The sequence below is a fragment of the Heteronotia binoei genome, chromosome 12 (genome assembly GCF_032191835.1).
Source record: "Heteronotia binoei isolate CCM8104 ecotype False Entrance Well chromosome 12, APGP_CSIRO_Hbin_v1, whole genome shotgun sequence".
Lineage (NCBI taxonomy): Eukaryota > Metazoa > Chordata > Lepidosauria > Squamata > Gekkonidae > Heteronotia > Heteronotia binoei.
The window spans coordinates 26,839,006-26,858,404 of NC_083234.1; the positions used below are offsets into that span (position 1 = coordinate 26,839,006).

The 19,399-nt window shown below is 41.1% G+C and overlaps 1 protein-coding gene across 1 annotated transcript; it reads left to right on the forward strand.

Annotated features, from left to right (window-relative positions):
* Positions 1 to 261: 261 nt before the first annotated feature.
* CHEK1 (checkpoint kinase 1) lies at positions 262 to 18,737 on the forward strand. The gene is made up of 13 exons (XM_060251539.1): positions 262 to 570; positions 3,252 to 3,336; positions 3,929 to 4,152; positions 6,272 to 6,336; positions 6,421 to 6,490; positions 6,860 to 7,048; positions 9,335 to 9,439; positions 9,812 to 9,907; positions 13,440 to 13,548; positions 14,633 to 14,810; positions 15,612 to 15,743; positions 16,343 to 16,444; positions 17,315 to 18,737. The coding sequence occupies exons 1-13, from the start codon at positions 360 to 362 to the stop codon at positions 17,408 to 17,410; spliced, it is 1,662 nt and encodes a 553-aa protein (XP_060107522.1). The 5' UTR covers positions 262 to 359; the 3' UTR covers positions 17,411 to 18,737.
* Positions 18,738 to 19,399: the final 662 nt, after the last annotated feature.

Consider the following 19,399-nt stretch of genomic DNA (forward strand, 5'->3'; position numbering starts at 1 on the left):
TAAAATCCGGTGTCAGGTTCAGACGCCCATTCAGCCACGAAGCTCTCTTTTCACTGTCTCTAAAGGAGTGTGCTTGCGCACGAAAACGTTGCGAATCAAACTGTTGGTCTTAAAGGTGCCGCTGCACTCCAACCTTGTTCTCCCTCACGGGGTTATTTTGAGAAGAAAACGAGCCAGAGGGACCGAGACATCCCGCCCGGAAGAAAGGCGGGATTTTAAAGAACACACAAGAGCGAGCGACAATCCATATAAGATTTCCTTGCCGTTAGCGCGGCTGTTCTGGACAGGGCGCTGTTTGTGGGAGCGCCGCGAAGGGGGCCGAGAGGGTGGTGCGCCTGAGACGCTTTCCTACGCGCGCCATGCTGCCCGGCCGGCTGGGAGGAGCTGAGGCGGGCCGGGGGCGGGGCTGGCGCCGGAATTCCGAGGCGGCTTCTTCCTCGCCGCCACTTTTCATTTCTCCTCCGGCTACTACCGAGTGTTGGCCTTTCCCGCCGCCGCGGCGGCTGGTGGTGCTGCTGGGCGGGAAGCGCCGTTTGCTGAGGAGCCGCGGAGCAGGGAGCCGCCGGGCGGGTGAGGCGAGGCGCGGCTGAGGCGGTGGGGATGGGGACGCCGCCGCCACGCGGGTTGAGTCGCGTCTTAACCCAAACAAACTTCTGGCCCAGATGTTCTGGGGTGCGCTCAGAGGCAGCCTCAACTCGGCCAGCTGCCCCCCATGCTTCACCCCATCCCTCCCCCGTCTCTTCCTCCGGAGGGCTGCTCTCTTTCTTTGCTTCTCTGGGGAAGTTCCACCCGCCCCCGTGTGTGGCTATGGATGATGCCTCTCGTGTCCCGCCAACAGGCCTCATTTGGGGCAGAAGCTCACAGGAGCAGAGCTCTGAGTCTGGAGCCTGTACGCTTTATTATGCTCTGTAACGCCCCCCCCCCCCAAAATACTTGCTTCTGGGCTGCGTTGTTCAAACCCCCTGTGAGAATTTTGCTAAATTCTAAGATTCGACAAATTTTCTGATATTTCCCCCACAAAAACATAGGAAAATAACCCAAACATATCAAGCAGACAGATGGAAATCTTCGTCGTGCCACATAGGAGAAAGTCATTTAAAAAAGTATGATGGGAGTAAGGTTTTATTACGGCAATTAGAATTCAAGAAGCGTTTTAAGGTAGCTGCTGATATGATTTAGTACATCTTCCGGCAATGCCAGGGGTGTGTGGCATATGCGGATGAGTCATGTAGATGAGTCGTGCTAATGAGCTCCAGCGGCACCTCTTGTTCTACGAAGTGACCCCTGCCCTCCATCATGAGAGACTTTGAGGGAGAACGTATGGGGGGGGGGCATCAGGTAGCTTGGTTGCTAAGCTTTAGTGCCCTACAAACCCCATGGTAAATTTTTAAATAGAAAAAAATCGGGTAGGGTTTCTAATTTCTAACGCCTACCCCTGCACTTCTTGGCCTGCTCTTATTCAAGGCACTGCAATTGTCCTCTCCTTGGTTATTGTGTTTGGAGGCCTGGGAAAATTTGCTCTTATTGATGTTCATTCCCCACGTAGTTATCCAAAGTGTGTGGGGTTGAACACAGCAAATTGCTCATACTGGGCCTTGGTGATAGTGATAATTATACAGTGTTTTTTATTTTGGTGGTCCTCTGCAAGTTTATGGTCATTTGCCCTGCAGTTCTTATTTTGTGGGGCAACATGGCTCCTAATGAATGATTTTAAAGTAACTTCCCGGGATGTCATTTTTGGAATGGCTGTCATTTGAAGCAGTAGCTTTTATTCTTAACCAAGTCACATAAAAGTTTAGAACATCTCCATTTGCCGCAGCCATTCTACATAGTAAAAGTGTTAGAAAAGTTCTGTCTAGTAAAGACACTGCAGGGTTCAAAATTCCTCATTCTATGTGGTATATGAGGTTACAGATTAACAAATTCTGAAATGCATAGTTTGGGTAGTCTGGCATAAGGGTCATCCATAAATGGGTCTATGTTAGAAAATTCTGGAATAATGTATACATGCTGCTTACTAGTTGGAGCAATGACTTTTTAAGGTGTCTTAAGGGTGTGCATGATTTCATGCCAAATAAGTAAATCGATCCATATGTTAAATGACAACAGATACTAGAGGAAAATATGAGTGCTCAAACTATTTTGAAGACTATAGCCCTTTTTATGGTTCAGAGTGTGTTCAGTGACTAGGCACTGGAGGCAGAGGGAGGAGCAAATTTATGGCAGCAAGTTCTGCCTTTGACCTTTGAGTTTTATCTGTCCACTTCTATCTTTGTCTTCCACCAGTGGGTGAAGACTTTTCTGTTTTGTCTTGCATTCCATTGTTAATTCTCATTGACCCTTCTCATGTCTGTGTTTGTGAAAATCTGATTGTAAAAACACTGTTTATTAGAGGAGCATCATATAACATCTTTAGAAGGCATGAATTGAAATGTTCTGTAAAGTCACATACTGCCCTATGTAATAGGATCTGTATAAACTGGTCATACCCTATAATCCTTACATCTCTCAGTTTTGGAATTCACTGAGATCCGCTTTCCCCATTTTTAGCAAAGCTGTTGGTAAGAAGCTTTGAAATTTCTTAAAGTCAACTTAGCTAGAAGAAGAATGGCATGTATTTTGATATAGGACTGATTTGTATGGCATATGCCAGTGTATGTATTCTGTAATGTTTTATTTAATCAGATCTAGAGTTTTCAGATTATTTTAAAATAAAGATTTTTAATACATTGTCTATTTATTAGCTGAGAAATATGGGGCTTTATTTTAAACCTGGAACAAAACCCCTCCCGTTCAGTATATCCCTTATAGATACAATATACTCCTTACAGGTTGAGGGCTGTACCCTGAAAAGATTGAATGTTGTAAGGGAACACTGTTACCAAAAAGCAGTGTGATTTAGCAGTTAATGTGCTGCTTCAGTCAAAGAGATTTTAATCTCCTTGTGACTGTTTAAAGCAATGGTGCCTCACAAGTGATCATTGCATCATAGATATGCTGAAGGCATGCCACACTTAAACAGGCAAGGGCCCCTGCCGTTTTAGGCTGCATACCAGATCAAGTAAGCTCAAGTTGATTTGGTTTTTGTAAACAGATCCATGAAGGCTCCTGTAATCTGGTCTAGTGTCACAGTTTGGGTTGTAGCCTTAACGTTCTTAAAATGTCAGGTTTTTTTGGTGCAGGAACATGTATATGCCCAGACAAGAGGCTGTTTCTATGTGACCAATCTATTGTTTCTTTTATTTCTGTAGTATATGTGGTGTTTGTAAACATGGCAGTGCCCTTTGTGGAGGACTGGGACCTAGTGCAGACTCTTGGAGAAGGGGCCTACGGAGAGTGAGTATAGTCACCAACATATGATGCTTGCCTTGCAGAGGCAGAAAATGCTTGCTTGAATGCAGCATAAGGAGACACTATGAGTTGTGAGAAGGAGCCCTGTGGCACAGAGTGGTAAGCTGCAGTACTACAGTCCAAATTTTGCTCATGACTTGCATTTGATCCCAGCGGAAGCTGGGTTCAGGTAGCTGGCTCAAGGTTAACTCAGCCTTCCATCCTTCTGAGGTTAGTAAAATGAGTAGCCAGCTTGCTGGGAGTAAAGTGTAGATGTCTGGAGAACCCAATGGCAAATAACCCTGTAAAAAGTCTGCCAAGAAAATGTCATGATGTGACCGTCACCCCCATGGGTATGTAACGACTCGGTGCTTGCACAAGGGACTATCTTTACCTTTTTTATGAGTTGTGAATTCTTGATACAATTAATTTCTTTTTTCAAGGATTTAAAAAAAAATATTAAAGAAATTGTATTTCTGTCTGAAAGGATAAAGGATGGACTGTGGGTAGTGATCAGGGTTTAGGCTAATACATAATTGTAGTAGATATTAACAATGTGACCTGTCTTTCTCCTTTGTCATATTTTTCATCCCTTTAGAGTTCAACTAGCTGTCAACAGACGCACTGAAGAAGCAGTTGCAGTGAAAATTGTTGACATGAAACGAGCAGCAGAGTGCCCAGATCAGATTAAGAAGGAAATATGCATTAACAAAATGTTAAGTCATGAGAACATTGTAAAATTCTATGGGCACCGACGAGAAGGCAGTATTCAGTATCTCTTCCTTGAGTACTGCAGTGGAGGAGAACTCTTTGACCGAATAGGTACAGGGTGCTTTCTAAGCTTCAGGGGTGGGTTACATGGCAATGCTAGTGGTGAAGGTGAACATCGGGATCCAGTTGCTCTGTAAATGTGAAAAATTTACTCCAAATCTCTCCAGATTTGCCTGGTAATGTTTCATCTGTTCACCAAGTCCTGACTGCAATGGCAGGAAAAGAAGACTCCTCAGTGGCTATATTGCAGTAGTAAAAGCTCATGTCCTTTTGGGGTGCTGCTTTCAGTCTGTGGTTCTTATTGATGTATTATTTCCATTGTCTTTAGATTGCAACTCTTACCTGGGAGAACCAGGTTTGATTCCCCACTTCTCCACATGCATCTTGGGTCAGTCACAGTTCTTGAAAGAGCTGCTCTCAAGAGCAGTTCTCGAAAGAGCTCTCTCAGTCCCACCTACCTCACAGGGTGTCTGTTGTGGGGAGGGCAAGGGAAAGGAGATTGTTAGCTGCTTTGAGACTCCTTTGGGTAGTGAAGGGTAGGGTATAAATCCAGTCTCTTTTTCTTTCCCTGAGGTTTAGAAATGTGGCAAATAAAAAATTAAAATAAATATATTAATTCCTCCCCACATTTCCCCTTCTATCATGCTCAAGCTGCATAGGCTTGCTGTGCCATGGTTATATGCACAAGTGCTAAAAGAGTCTCTGTATCCAGAGAGTTGTGTGCATGAATATATATAGTGAATATTGTGCAGAACTCAGTTATTGCAATAATATAATGTTACCACAAGTAATTTAAAGAATGGGCCCACATTTTTCAGTGTCGCTCATTCCATGCAATGGTTCTACAGTGGAAATATTTATGAAGCTGAGATGTTACAGATAACTGTGCTGATGAATGAGTACTACAAGTGGCAGCTCTTTAGAGCAGTTATGACAATCCGGGTTCAACTGTCCAACCTAAATAAAAAAGACCCTCAGGAAATGGAGGAGTTAGTTGTTAGGGCCCCAGTATATTTTAAGCAAAGAGCCTGTTCAGCAGTGATGAACCAGTGTTTTCAAAGGATGTGCTTAAACAGCCTCTCCAACAAGCTATGTGAATCGTATTAAGTCAGCATGGCCACCTCTGTAATGAAGTGAAGTGGGTGGGCTTGGGCAACAAATGGGTGTGTGTGGTCTCTGCTGCTGCTTTTGGCACCTTATAATTTCATCCCTTACCTAGGAGATGACTACATAATATTTAAAGCCACCTGAGGTGTGAAGGAGTATTGAATTGTCTGGCTCTTGGCTGGTATTCACCAGAGATAAAAGCAGTAGATGGGAAAATGGCTTGGAGTGGTCTTAGGTTGTACCTTTAATTGAGCTGCTTTTCTTTTTAAGCAGGTCCTCTGAGACGGGGGGGGGGGGGGGGGACCCTGGTTCAGTTGATATTGAGCAAGTCTCTTGATTCAAACTCCTTGGGCCCTAGAAAACTGATACTTGTATCTCTCTGGAATTTTCTTTCTTAGACTGCTGTACTGGTGCTTTCCCTTTCTTTTTTTCAGTTTTCAATATGACCTGGGAAGAAAATGATAACATATAAGCACAGCATGCACACACACACACTCTCACTATCAGCCACCACCTATAGCATGGCATAGATTGACATTCAGGTGACATGCAATATTTGGTGTCCCCCAAGATATGGTTGCAGCTGGAAGTGACTATCATATATTGTTTCAGAGGTATGTAGATGCATCCAAAGCAAACTGCTTTTATTAATAGAACAAAATTTGAGTCCAGTGGCACTTTTAAGACCCAACACCTTTAAGACCAACCTTCATATGGTATCTGATGAATTGTGCATGCACACAAAAGCTTATACCCAGGATCAAACTGTGTTGGTCTTAAAAGTGCCACTGGACCCAAACTTTGTTTTGTTTCACACCAACACAGCTACGCACCTGAATCTATGTTCTTATTTATTAATGTTATTAAAATTTTCAGTTGGATATTCCAATTAAAATCTTTGCTATTGCACATGCTGCTTTGGAGCCTACAACTGCAGCTGTTTCAGGGCAGACAATTGGAGTGCTATAACACATTATGCCATGTGACAACTTTTTTTCCTTAACCCCGCCCCCCCCCCCCCCCCAAAGTATCAGCTTCTTCCTGATAAGGTGTTTTCTTTCAGAGCCTGATATAGGAATGCCTGAAGCAGATGCACAGAAATTTTTCCACCAACTTATAGCTGGTGTGGTAAGTTTCTTTATACTTTTTTTTCAAGCTTGTTTCTCCTCCCCAGGAAGAACATGAAATTAATAGTTTGTATTGTTTTTAAAGGTCTACCTCCACAGTATAGGAGTAACACACAGGGATATTAAGCCTGAGAATCTCTTGCTAGATGAAAGAGGTAAGAGAAAAAAAATATGTTAATGGACTTAAAATGGGTAGCTGCTTGGGAAAACAGGAAAAGATAAGCTTACCTTTGAGTTTTGTTTAGCCAAATTCATTTGTTATTTTGAATGTGGAACTTAACCTTCCTTGACGTAGGATCATACAATCTGTCCTTTTGTCTTCACCAGTGACCATCCAGATTGATATCTCTATGCAAGGCATTATGACAGCAGTTATTCACTGTTGTTTGACCCTGGAATCTTACACATGGACTTGTGCTGTCTCATTAGACTGATCATTTCAATAGATCTTGCTGCACTTGAGGAAAAACAATAAAAAGTAGCATTATATGTGGCATACTTATTCTTTCCTTCTGTTTCCTTAGATAACCTAAAAATCTCAGACTTCGGTCTAGCAACTGTGTTTAAATACAATGGTCGTGAGCGATTGTTGAACAAGATGTGTGGCACACTCCCATATATCGCCCCAGAGGTCCTTAAAAGAAAAGATTTTCATGCTGAGCCCGTTGATGTCTGGTCCTGCGGAATAGTGCTCACTGCTATGCTGGCAGGAGGTAAAGGATGTGCATGTTTTAGTTTTGCAAACGTGGATTTGACCATCTAGCACATGTAGGGTTTTTTTTTTAATAGTGGTACAAGTTAGCAGTATTCTCAGCAATGTTCCCTCTAAGCCGCAGAGTCTTGTGAGCAAAAATTCTACTTTGTGAGCTATTAGTATTAAAGTTGTGAGCTACTGCATAAATTATAGTGCTTTGGAGTCAATTTTCCTGAGCGGAGACAAAAATGTGTGAGCTGGAGGCTAAAAATCTTTGAGATAGCTCATACTAACTCAGCTTAGAGGGAACACTGATTCTCAGTTGGGCATCCAGGATATTTATAAACTTTAAAACACTGATCAAAGCTGTATTCTGAGGTAAGTTCTAATATTGTATAGGACCAAATGACTTCTTTTCTTGAGGGACTGGGATGTTCAGTGCAGTTCATTTCCAGGTTTAACACAAGACCAGGGTGGCCAAAGAGTGGTTCAGGAGCCACATGCAGCTCTTTAACACATATTGCCGGTCAAGGAGGAACTTAATGCAGGCTTACTCTCAAGTAAGTGTGCTTAGTATCGTGACCTCAGTCAGTCTCTGAGCGCCGACCCATAGGTACGCAACTACTTCCGCTGTGTGTGAAGTGGAAAAGGAGAGATTAATAGGCTTGCAGTCTCTTCTCTACCACCCCAGAGATTGCCCAGAGACCCAGAGTGGGGGAAAAGTGCAAGAGCTGAGGGAGCCACAGAAAGGAGGGATAGAAATTCCCCCTTAGTTTCATAGCTCTTATAGGAGCTGTATTTGCTAACTTTTGTGTCAAAACAGAGAAGCATAATGATGCAAAAGATGGTCAGTGATTTATATGGTACATGTGTTTTTCCTTCTCCCATTGATGCCAAAAAATAATTCCCCAGGCTTTCCCTACGCTGGTCTGTTATTCCCAGCTTTTGTTTTTTAAAAAGTCTTCTTCTAGCATGTTCTTGTTGTAAAGTGCACACATATGTATTTTATTAGAAAGTATTAAGCGTTTTAATAAAGGCGTGTGTAATCATATCTTGTGGCTCTCAAACATCTGACGTTTATTCTGTGTGGCTCTTATGCTAAGCAAGTTTGGCCACCCTTACACAAGACTGTGAGTTGAATCCAAGATAAATGAGCAGTTTCCTGCAATCCCCCCTTCTCTCAGCAGATCTCTTCATATCATTCTTCAGGGTCCCCAATCTTGGCTTGATTTGGGGAAGGTCAGTGGGGAGGGGGAGGTGCAGGAAAGTTCTATGTTACTGTTGAAAAATGTAATCTGCATCCAACCCAGTATCTTCTCTTTCTATCAACCCCATAAATTCCTAATCGTAGTTAATTTCCCTTCTTTTACTATACTTTGTTTTTTATTTTTTGAGAGAATATTCATTTAAATTGAAGCAATATGAACATATGAAGCTGCCATATACTGAATCAGACTCTGTCCATCAAAGTCAGTATTGTCTACTCAGACTGGCAGCGGCTCTCCAGGGTCTCAAGCTGAGGTTTTTCACGCCTATTTGCCTGGACCCTTTTTAGTTGGAGATGCCAGGGATTGAACCTGGGACCTTCTGCTTACCAAGCAGATGCTCTACCACTGAGCCACTGTCCCTCCTAATGTCCCTAGCCAAAAAATCTATTGCAGAATGTTCATTTAAACCTTCTTTCTTAATGTTGCATGGTTATTCTTAAGCAGATAGATCTGCAGTGACTTAGAGAGGGAGAAATAGAGTAAATCTTTCCTTTTATCCTGGTCAATGTGTAAAACACCCAGCCCATAATTTCTGTGAAATTGCTACATCCCTTGATATGCCATGAGATTCTTATCAGTGAACTTGGATGGCTAGAGGCTTATATTACTCTCAGCTTGTGTGCTGATGCTGGTTTCTTTGTCTGAGGTGACCTGCAAGTTGTCAGTAACTTTGCCTCAAGCTCTTACATGATAGATGTTGGTAACGGAAAGTGCTGTCAAGTTGCAACCAACTTACGATGACCCTGTAAGGTTTTCAAGACAAGAGACAAACAGACGTGGTTGGCCACTGCCTGCCTCTGCGTCGCAACTCTGGATTTCCTTGGTGGTCTCCCATCCAAATACTAGCCTGGACCAACCTGCTTAACTTTCAAGATGTGATGAGATCAGGTTAGCCCAGGCCAATGGTTGACTGGAGCCCTAGAGTACCTCTTTATGATAGGATGAAATCCCTTATTACAGAGAGCCAGTCTTCTACATATGCCTTTCTCCAAGACTGCTTCCAGGTTTGTCAAGGAATTTGGCTTCCTTTCCTGCAGAATTGCCATGGGACCAGCCTAGTGATGCTTGTCAAGAATACTGTGATTGGAAAGAAAAGAAAACGTACATTTCACCATGGAAGAAGATTGATTCATTGCCCTTAGGTATCTCATTTGACTAATTGTAATATCCTTGTTTGAGGGGTTTGGAAGCTGTGCGAAGGGAGTGGAGTGGTGTTTCTCTCCTTGTGTGATGATATGGGTAAAGTGCCTCAAGCATTGAAAGCACTAGACAAATGCTAAGTATTATGCCACGTAAATGTTTTTGATTGTAGAACATATCCTTCAGGGGACGCTCATTATCCCAAAAATTATGATTTATGCAGACCTTTTAAATGTCTGCTAGGCACACTGAGGAAAAATAGAAATTCACTTGAGCTTCTAAATTTGTTGACAATTATTGTGTGGCGGAAGCTGCTCAGATTGCTTCTAAAACTATTAGTCATGTAGGACCAGATTGTTTGTTTTTCTTTGCAGCTTTACTTCTCAAAATATTAACGGAGAACCCTACATCAAGGCTTACTATTGCAGACATAAAAAAAGACAGATGGTATACAAAACCTCTAAAGAAAGGTAAATATCTTAAAAATATATTTCAGTATATATCAGTTTCTTCTAAAGTCCTTACGACAGGTCTGCAGACAGTTTAATGGATTCCTTATTCTGCATAGCACTAAGGTACATACCATGGAAAGGAATACATTGTGGGTTGCATCCATACAACTACTGGCAATTTCCTCCAATTCCCTGTTCTTGCTGGAGACCCCCCTCAGGGTCCTCTATCCCAGGAGCAGCAGTTTTGTGGAGATAAATGGGAGAGGGGAGGCAGGAAAGTTCATTCCTCTGACAGGAAAATTTAGCCAGGATCCAGCACTGTTTAAAAGTCTTGAAATTAGAATTTAATTAGTTTTAAGACCATCAAAGATAGTGCTAGCTTCTAAGACTAATTTCTGAAAGATTATTAGCGAGGGCCCATTGTGGATTCTTGATGAACTTATCTTTGGCTTGAGAGAAGGCCAGAGAGTAAATTCCTTCCCATGTTATGATTTTTCCTGCTCACAAGTGATTTGTGGCAGTACTTCTCGGAATGAAAATTACAACAAGGAAAGTGGTTCTATGTTTGTGCAGTTTGTGTTTTAAACAATTTATTGGTAGCATATGGTTACAAAGCTTATCTATTTCTTAATTTTTTCTTTTTTTTTTCACATTAACCCATATGACATTTCCATCCCCCCTCCCTCCAATGTTGACTTCCCCGAGGTTATAAGTTCAAATCCATACTAAAGGCACTTCTGATTGCTCAAAGTTCCGTATATATATTCTTACAACTAAAAAAATGTCCAATATTTCTTTACTTTCCAAGTTTTCTCCATATATCCTTTAAATTTTCTCCACTCCGTTTTGAATATCTCTAAATCATAGTCTCTTAGTGTTCTGGTTAATTTGTCCATTTCACACCACGATAAAACTTTCATGGTCCATTCCCATTTCTCTGGTATTTTTTCTTGCTTCCAAAGCTGCGCGTACAAAGTCCTAGCAGCTGATAACAGGTACCAAATTAAAGTCCTGTCTTCTTTTGGGTATTTTTCTAATTGTAATCCAAGTAAAAACGTCTCTGCAATTTTCTTAAAATCATAGCCCAAAATTTTGGTGATTTCTTGTTGTATCATCTTCCAGAATTCTTTCGCTCTTTCACATGTCCACCACATATGGAAGAAAGAACCTTCATGTTTTTTACATTTCCAACATCTATCCGACATTTTCTTACTTATCTTAGCCAATTTTTTCGGAGTCATATACCACCTATACATCATTTTAAAACAGTTCTCCTTAATGCTTTGACAAGTTGATATCTTCATTGAGTTCTTCCAGAGGTGCTCCCATGTTTCCATTTGTATTTCTCTATTCACATTAATTGCCCATTTGACCATTTGAGACTTTACTACTTCTTCTTCTGTAGACCATTTCAATAATAACTTATATACTTTTGATATCAATTTTTCATTGTCACCTAACAGGACTCTTTCCAGTTCTGTTTGTTCTCGTCTAATCCCCTCTGATTTTATGTCATTTTCCATCAAACTTTTAATTTGTTGCATTTGAAACCAATCATAATTGTTATTTAGCTCTTCTGAGGTTTTTAATTCAATTTTGTCTCCTTGAATCTTAAGCAGTTGTTTATATGACATTTCTCTTTTTTCTTCAGAATCAGCTGTTATTTTTATTACTTCTGCTGGCACTATCCATAATGGTTTTCTCTCGTCCCCGTATTTCTTGTATTTTATCCAAGTATTTAGTAATGTATTTCTGACATAGTGGTGAGAGAAAAAACCATCCATTTTATTCTTCCCATAGTACATGTATGCATGCCAGCCGAATCTATTTCCGTGAGCTTCTAACCACAAAGGTTTTTTATCTAACAGCATTATCCAATCTTTTATCCATGTCAAACAAACTGCATCGTGGTATAGTCTTAGATCGGGAAGTTGAAAACCTCCTCTCTCTTTGGCATCCGTTAAGATCTTCATCTTTATCCTTGGTTTCTTTCCGGCCCAAATGAAATCAGAGATTTTCCTTTGCCATTTGTTGAATTGTTTTGCTTCTTTTACAATCGGGATGGTTTGAAACAAATACATTATCCTTGGCAAAATATTCATTTTGATTGCAGCTATCCTGCCCAGTAAGGACAAGTTGAGTTTATTCCATTTCATCAAATCTTTGTCCATCTTACACCACAGTTTTTCATAATTGTTTTTGTATAAATCAATGTTCTTCATTGTTATCTCTATTCCAAGGTACCTAACTTTGGTTGTGACTTCACAACCTGTCACCTTTTGTAGTTCGTTTGTTTTATTTGGTTGCATGTTTTTACAGAGGAATTTCGATTTCTCCTTATTTATGTATAATCCTGCTAGTTCTCCGTATTCTTTTATCTTAGCTAACAGCAGTGGTGACACTTGAACCGGATTCTCCATTATGAACACTATATCATCTGCAAAAGCTTTATATTTATAAGAGAATCTTCTAATTTTTAGACCTTCTATTTTTTCATCTTTTTGAATTTGTTGTAACAAAATTTCAAGAGTCATTATAAACAACAATGGTGATAGCGGGCATCCTTGCCTTGTTCCTTTACTCACTTTCAATTCTTTGGTAAGGTCTGCATTTATACACAATTTTGCATGCTGATCTGTATATATTGCTCTTGTCATTTTTATAAATTGTTCCCCTAAATTAATTTTTTCCATTACCGCAAACATAAAGTCCCAATTTAAGTTGTCGAAGGCTTTCTCTGCGTCAACAAAAAATAAGGCCACTTCTTTTTCCGGGTGCTTTTCATAGTATTCCACAACATTAATAACAGCTCTTACATTGTCCCTTATTTGTCTTTTAGGAAGAAATCCCGCTTGGTCTTTGTTTATAAAGTTGGTCAGGTATTGTTTCAGTCGCTCTGCTAAAATTCTTGTATAGATCTTATAGTCATTATTCAACAATGAGATTGGTCTATAATTTTTTACGTTTGTGCTATCTTTATCTTCCTTAGGAATCAGAGAGATTACAGCTTCCCTCCAGGTCTTTGGGATTTTCCCTTCTTCTCTTATCGTGTTTAACAACTTCAACAGTTTGGGTGTTAATTCATCCTTGAGAGATTTGTAAAATTTTGATGTGAATCCATCTGGCCCTGGAGCTTTACCCTCTTGCATTGCTTTTATTGCTGCTTCTATTTCAATTTATGTTTGTGCAGTTTGTGTCTTTTGATTTATTTACCAAAAAAGTGTAATAACACTGCCTTCAGTGTCCTCCCTTCTTTTTTGCCTGGAGAGCTGGCCCCATCACTTCTGAAGTTGGCATGGCTGCTTTAACATCAGTGTATATATATATAACAGCAAGACTTGAGTTTAGCTCCTTCTGGCATTTTTCAAGAGAGACAGAAATTAGCTTGCACATAGCCCTGGAGACCCCCGATATCCTTGGTTGTTATCAGACAGGTTGCAACCTGATGCCCAACATCAAAAAAGCAATGATGATTTGTTTGCCCAGCCCTTAACCAAGAAGGATGAGAAATAATTTCTGAGTACTGATCACTGTGGTTTTTGCTCTTTAGGTATAAAGCGACCTCGGGTCTCTTCAGGGGGGCTTTCAGATTCACCAGGAGCGTTTTCTAAGCACATTCGATCTGACATGGACTTCTCGCCTGTGAAAACTGCACACAGGTGACAATTGGTTTACTTGTAGTGTCCAGTTAATAGTTCATCATTGGTCTCTTTTGGCCTAGTCAGACCTGGGTGTTCCTTGCCTCTCCTGTCATGCCTGCCCTCTAATGCCATACGTAGATGATGGACAACATAGTCAGTTCTGTGCATTCCACGGGGTGCCTGTGAAATACTTGCTAAAAAGATTGCCCATCAGTGCCTCAGAGATTAATGAATTCTTGTTTTGTATCAGACGGCATTCTTCCTGTCTTGCTTTGAGCAAATTCTAGGGTTGAGCTGCTGATGAGATTTTGATTCAGGTTTTCTTAGCATTTTAATATTGTACTAACAAAGCTACAATCTCTCTGTTCCTTCTTTCAAATAGTATGGAAATTTTATGTGTGAAGAAAAGGTTAATCAGGGAGAGGAGGGAAATAGGCAAGTTGTCAGTGGCCTAGAAACTTCCAAACTCCCAACAAGGAAGAGACCAGTGCCTTGCGAGAATTTGGACAAACTGTCCACAGTTACCATATAAAAATTGGCACCCAAAGCAGTTAGGTTCATAGGGATGACTCTTGAAAAGTTTCCTGTTCTTACAGCTGCTCTGGGGATGAGCTTTTGCTACATTTTTAAGGTACCAACAGTTGAGACTTATTGGTTGCATAAAAACAGGAAATTACCTTGTATCAGTGATGGTGGATACATTTATTAATGATGTAGGTGAGTTTTATTGTACTTCTGCATGGATGGTTGGCTGCTTTGTAGACCTGATTGTGGAATAGTAGGGTATAAATTAAATAAAAGATGTCCCTCTATACTTGACATAGACAGTTGAAGCTGTATATCTCTTTAAAATTGCATGTAGTACAATTGCAACTTTGGACTATTCATTTTCCTTCAACCTAACCTACCTTGCAGAGTCATGAGGACTTTAGAAAGGGGAGTGGGAAGAGTTAAGGACCTTGAGCTTCTTGGTGGGAGGATAGCATAGAAATGTGGTAATTGACATATAGCAGTGATCTTCTGAGTAAGTAACCTTAGGAAATGCACCACTGTGGTACAATCCGTATAATTCCTTCTCTCTCTGTGTTTTTATTTATTGCAGTGAGGAAAGAATGACGTGTTCCAATTCCCAACCAGAACTGGGAACTGGCCTCTCCTTGTTGGACAGCAGCCCAGCGAGTATTGACAAGCTAGTGCAAGGGATCAGCTTCTCCCAACCAGCCTGCCCTGAGCACATGCTGCTGAACAGCCAGTTGCTTGGCACGCCAAGTTCTTCCCAGGTAATCTTGTACACTACTAGTTTGCTTTTCACTTTACACAGAATCCAGTGACATAGGCTACGATCTGAAGTACACATACTTGTGTGCAATTCCTATTGAATTCAACTGGATTTACTTTGAGTGTACAGGCTTAGTAGCCAGCAGGCTAGCGGTGCAGTTCTAGTGGTTTTTATTGTTGCTGAGGCCATGCTTTCACATGCTCTGAACCAGAGGTGATCAAACTTGCTTAATGTAAGAACCACACAGAATAAACATCAGATGTTTGAGAGCCACAAGATATGAATGTCAGATGTTTGAGAGCCACAAGGGAGGGAGGGGGGAAATTGAAAGAAAGGAAGAAAGAAAGCAAATAGATGGGGGAGGTGGAAAGATAGCAACTTTAATTTTAAATGCATTCTCCAAGCCAGCTGCTGGGGCGGTGGGGGCTTTGCGAGGCACACAATATATGTGAAAGAGCCATGTGTGGCTCCCACACCACAGTTTGGCCACCCCTGCTGTGAATAATTCACTTGCAATGCACTTTGCAAGTGGATTGTACTGTGTGAAATGGCAAACTCGCTTGCAAACAATTGCTAAATTGGATTGAAAGTGTATTATTGCGAAAGTGCCCCTTGTACTGCCATCTGCATGTCACTTCTTCGCCACAACTTGTTTTATTTAATCACCCAGTTTGTTGCCTACAAGCACAGTTGTGATGGAAACCTGATATACATCTTTCATTTTAAAGCAGTTGGTTTGAGAAGACTTATTTTAATCACTCAGCTTCTAACTGGCTTTATGGCATCTGGCTTTTCCTTGCAGAACCCTTGGCAACGCTTGGTGAAGAGAATGACCCGTTTCTTTCTGAAGCTGGATGCGGCTCAGTCATACAGCATCTTGAAGGAGGTTTGTGAAAAGATGGGCTATATCTGGAAGAAAGGCTGCACAAACCAGGTAAAGACACTTCAGAAATTGGCATCCTTTTGGCCATGAGATAGTTTCACAGAGTTCTGATGGAACAGGCATGCTTTGACCTGCAGACCCTGCTCTGCCCCACCCCTCCTTGGCGTTGCCAACTCCTGGAGGGGCTTCCATTTGTGACTTTGGAGGTTGACTGTCAGTCTCTTTACCACCTAGAACCTCCATCATTTAGGCACACTAATGCAAGAGGGCCCCCTGGGTTGGGACAAAAGCAGTTTTTGAGCATGTGGTAACCAGTCTCTGAATAGCAGGAGACCCTAAGGGTAAGCCCCAGAACCAGGAAGGAGAACTGGGAATTCTGTTCATCCCAGTGGGAAATACCTCAAACAAACAGATGGAGCAGTGAGTACCCTAGTGGAAGGAAGCAGTAAACCCCCCCCATCCCCAGGAGTTGGCAGCATCAAGGAGGGATGAGGGCAGAGCAGGGTCTGCAAGTCAAAGCAGCCCTATTCCATCTCATAGTCATGAACCCGAGGGCTGTAAAAGAGACTTTCAGTCAGATGTCTTCCTCATTTGCTCACCAGTGTCTTTCCCCTCTCCTAATAAAGCAATAATTATTTTTCCTTGGCAAGGTCACCATATCAACCATGGACAGAAGAAACAACAAACTAATTTTCAAGGCAAACCTAGTGGAAATGGAAGACAAAATTCTTGTGGATTTCCGTCTGTCAAAGGTACACCAAATTAAACAGTAGCCTTAATTCTGAGGAAAGTTTTGACATTTGCACTGGATGTTCTGGATCCAACAAAAAAAAAATCACAGGAAAGCATTTTTATATGGTGCAATATAACACAAGTCTTTGATATGACCTGAACATTCCCTGTTCCTCATAATCTCAACATCCTGCAAATTGAGGAACAGTGGGTACTTATCTTTCCTTGATGTGGGAAGCCATGAATAGTACCAGTGTTCCAAGCAATGGCAGACTTTCAGCAGTGCAAACAAAACTGGAAGATATTTGAAATAATTTCTAATGGAGAAAGTGCTGGGTTTTTTTGTGGTGGTGGTGGTGGGGATTGCATTAATCTCAAAGTTGCTTTCTTCCAGTCTCCAGAAGCTCCAGCTGATAAGGCAGGGTTGCTGAGAGCCATCAGAGAGCCAGTTTGGTGTAGTGGTTAAGTGTGCAGACTCTTATCTGGGAGAACTGAGTTTGATTCCCCACTCCTCCACTTGCACCTGCTGGAATGGCCTTGGGTCAGCCATAACTCTGGCAGAGGTTGTCCTTGAAAGGGCAGCTGCTGTAAGCATTGTCTCAACCCCACGCACCTCACAGGGTGTCTTTTGTGGGGGAGGAAGATAAAGGAGATTGTGAGCTGCTCTGAGACTCTGAGATTTGGAGTGACGGGCGGGATATAAATCCAATATCATCATCATCATGGATCTCCAGTCCTGTGTCTCAGATCACCCATATCCAGCCCAAACATGGGGCTGTCAGGAGGATCAAGGCCTTTGGAGTTTTGTCTTCTCAATCTTCCTATCTGAACAGCTCAACATGCACACTGTTTATTTACTGATTATGTGTTGTTTTGTTTTTCCTGTGTAGGGTGATGGTTTGGAGTTCAAGAGGCATTTCCTGAAGATCAAGGGGAAACTTAGTGACGTTGTCAGCGTGCAGAAGCTGTGGCTTCCAGCCACATGATTGTGTTTGAAGTTGAAAGCTGATCAGCATTGGATCTTGTCACTCTGACTCAGTGTCTTCTGCTGAGAGACAGTTATGCCTGCCACAGTCTGAACTCAGATGTTTGGTGGTTTACTTGGTTAAGTAAATCCATTTACTGGTGGTGACAGGTATATAAGTAATCTGACTGATCATGACAAAGTTGCCAGTGCCTTAGTTTACGGAAAGAATTATTTTTGTAACTCATTCAGAACCCAAATGCCTGTATTCCTTTCTTTCTCCAAACTGCTGCAGTCACAGAACAATGAAAATTGGAGTCTGAAAATCCGCAGCATTCCTGTTTTTAAAGTTTTCAACAAAAGTTCAATTTTTGTAAATTTGATACTATATGCAAAATACTAGGAATATAGAATGATGTCCGTAACATGGCATGTTGTTTGGCTTGTAATAAATTGTGGATATCAGTATGAAGGTATGCTTCAGGGTTTTTTTGTTCAGTCTAAGGTAAAGCTAGAGAATAAGGCATCCCCAAATCCATCAGAGGGACATGATGCCATTTTTAGAGCTTTTTAAAACTTTCCAAACACTGTGGGACCCTAATCCTGCTGGGAACTACAGCATAGGGAGATGAGGCGCTCTTGTCCCCCCACCTCGACATTTTGGTTCTTAAAAACAGAAGGGGAGAGACCAGGAGCTCCTTATCCCCCTGTGTTGCAGTTCCCAGAAAAAGTATGGCTCCCCCACAACATTCTCAAAAGTTTTTTTTTTTAAAAGCTATAGAATGGTGCCAGGTCCCTGTGACAAACTCGGGGATACTGTATTATCTAGTTTGGCTCTAAGAACATGAGTGAGAACTACAAGGATTATTGGAGGTCCTTGTTACATTTTCAACTCTTAGATCATATTCATCTGCACGCACATCCTTCTCCCCAAAAAAGATCTGACACAACCTGATGAGTCTAGAATAGAATACCAAGGGTGGCCAACGGTAGCTCTCCAGATGTTTTTTGCCTACAACTCCCATCAGCCCCCAGCCAGCATGGCCAATGGCTGGGGCTGATGGGAGATGTAAGAAAAAAACATCTGGAGAGCTACCGTTGGCCACCTCTGGAATAGTCTAAGGTTTCCATTCTGTGATTTTATTTTCTTTGCCTCCAGGTGTATTTCAGGTAAATGCCTTAGGGTCATTTTAATTATGCCTTGTACTGCCACCACACCCCAAGGTTGGAACCATGTTCTTGACTTGATCATATTAAATGTACAATAATGTGAATTTTTAAAATGTGTGTGTGTCAAAGAAAAAATCCTTAAAGAAAACACTTTACACAATAAAGAATGTTTCAACTTATTATGACTGTCTGATTATCTTGCACAGAATTCTGCTTTTGTTCTCTCTGCTATTGGAAATCTGCATAGTTTGAATCAAAATGGGGAAGATCGTTATAATTTCTACCTGTTTTAGTATCAGGTAATCAGTAAAACAACACTTGGAAAAAATTGCAAAGAGGCATATTTGAGGCATAGAAGGAAAGGAAGCATTGTTCTCCATCTATGGTAAATGGAAAGCATAATAATTCTGTTTGGTCACCACTTGGAGCTGAAATTGTTACAGATCATATCATCAGATGTGAATGCTTTTCCCATTTTGATTAGAAATGTTCTCAGTGTCAGCCCCCTTTAATCCCTTCCACTCTCAGCAAAATTTGATCCCAGGATCCTTTATAAAATCCATTAATTTTATAAATTATAAAATTTTATAATTTTACAGTTTTAATGTTATACTGTTTTACTGATTGTTAGAGGGCTTTTTTGTTCTACCAAGGACCTCCTTGTTTTGTAATAACAAATTGTTTAACCTCCATTCCATTTTTAAAATTTCTTGTTTAGTGATAAATTTAAGAACAATGGGACAATGGAAGAAATAGGACATTGCTTCTATTGAAATTCTGTATCCTCTTACTTATATATTTAGATTTGCAAAGACCTAATATGAGAAGGTGAATTACAGTA

Coding starts and splice junctions, on each gene's coding strand:
- CHEK1 (XM_060251539.1), top strand. CDS start 360: ATGCTGCCCGGCCGGCTGGGAGGAGCTGAGGCGGGCCGGGGGCGGGGC. Junction 6,337..6,420: donor ACCAACTTATAGCTGGTGTG/GTAAGTTTCTTT, acceptor TTGTTTTTAAAG/GTCTACCTCCACAGTATAGG. Junction 9,440..9,811: donor GATTGATTCATTGCCCTTAG/GTATCTCATTTG, acceptor TTTTCTTTGCAG/CTTTACTTCTCAAAATATTA.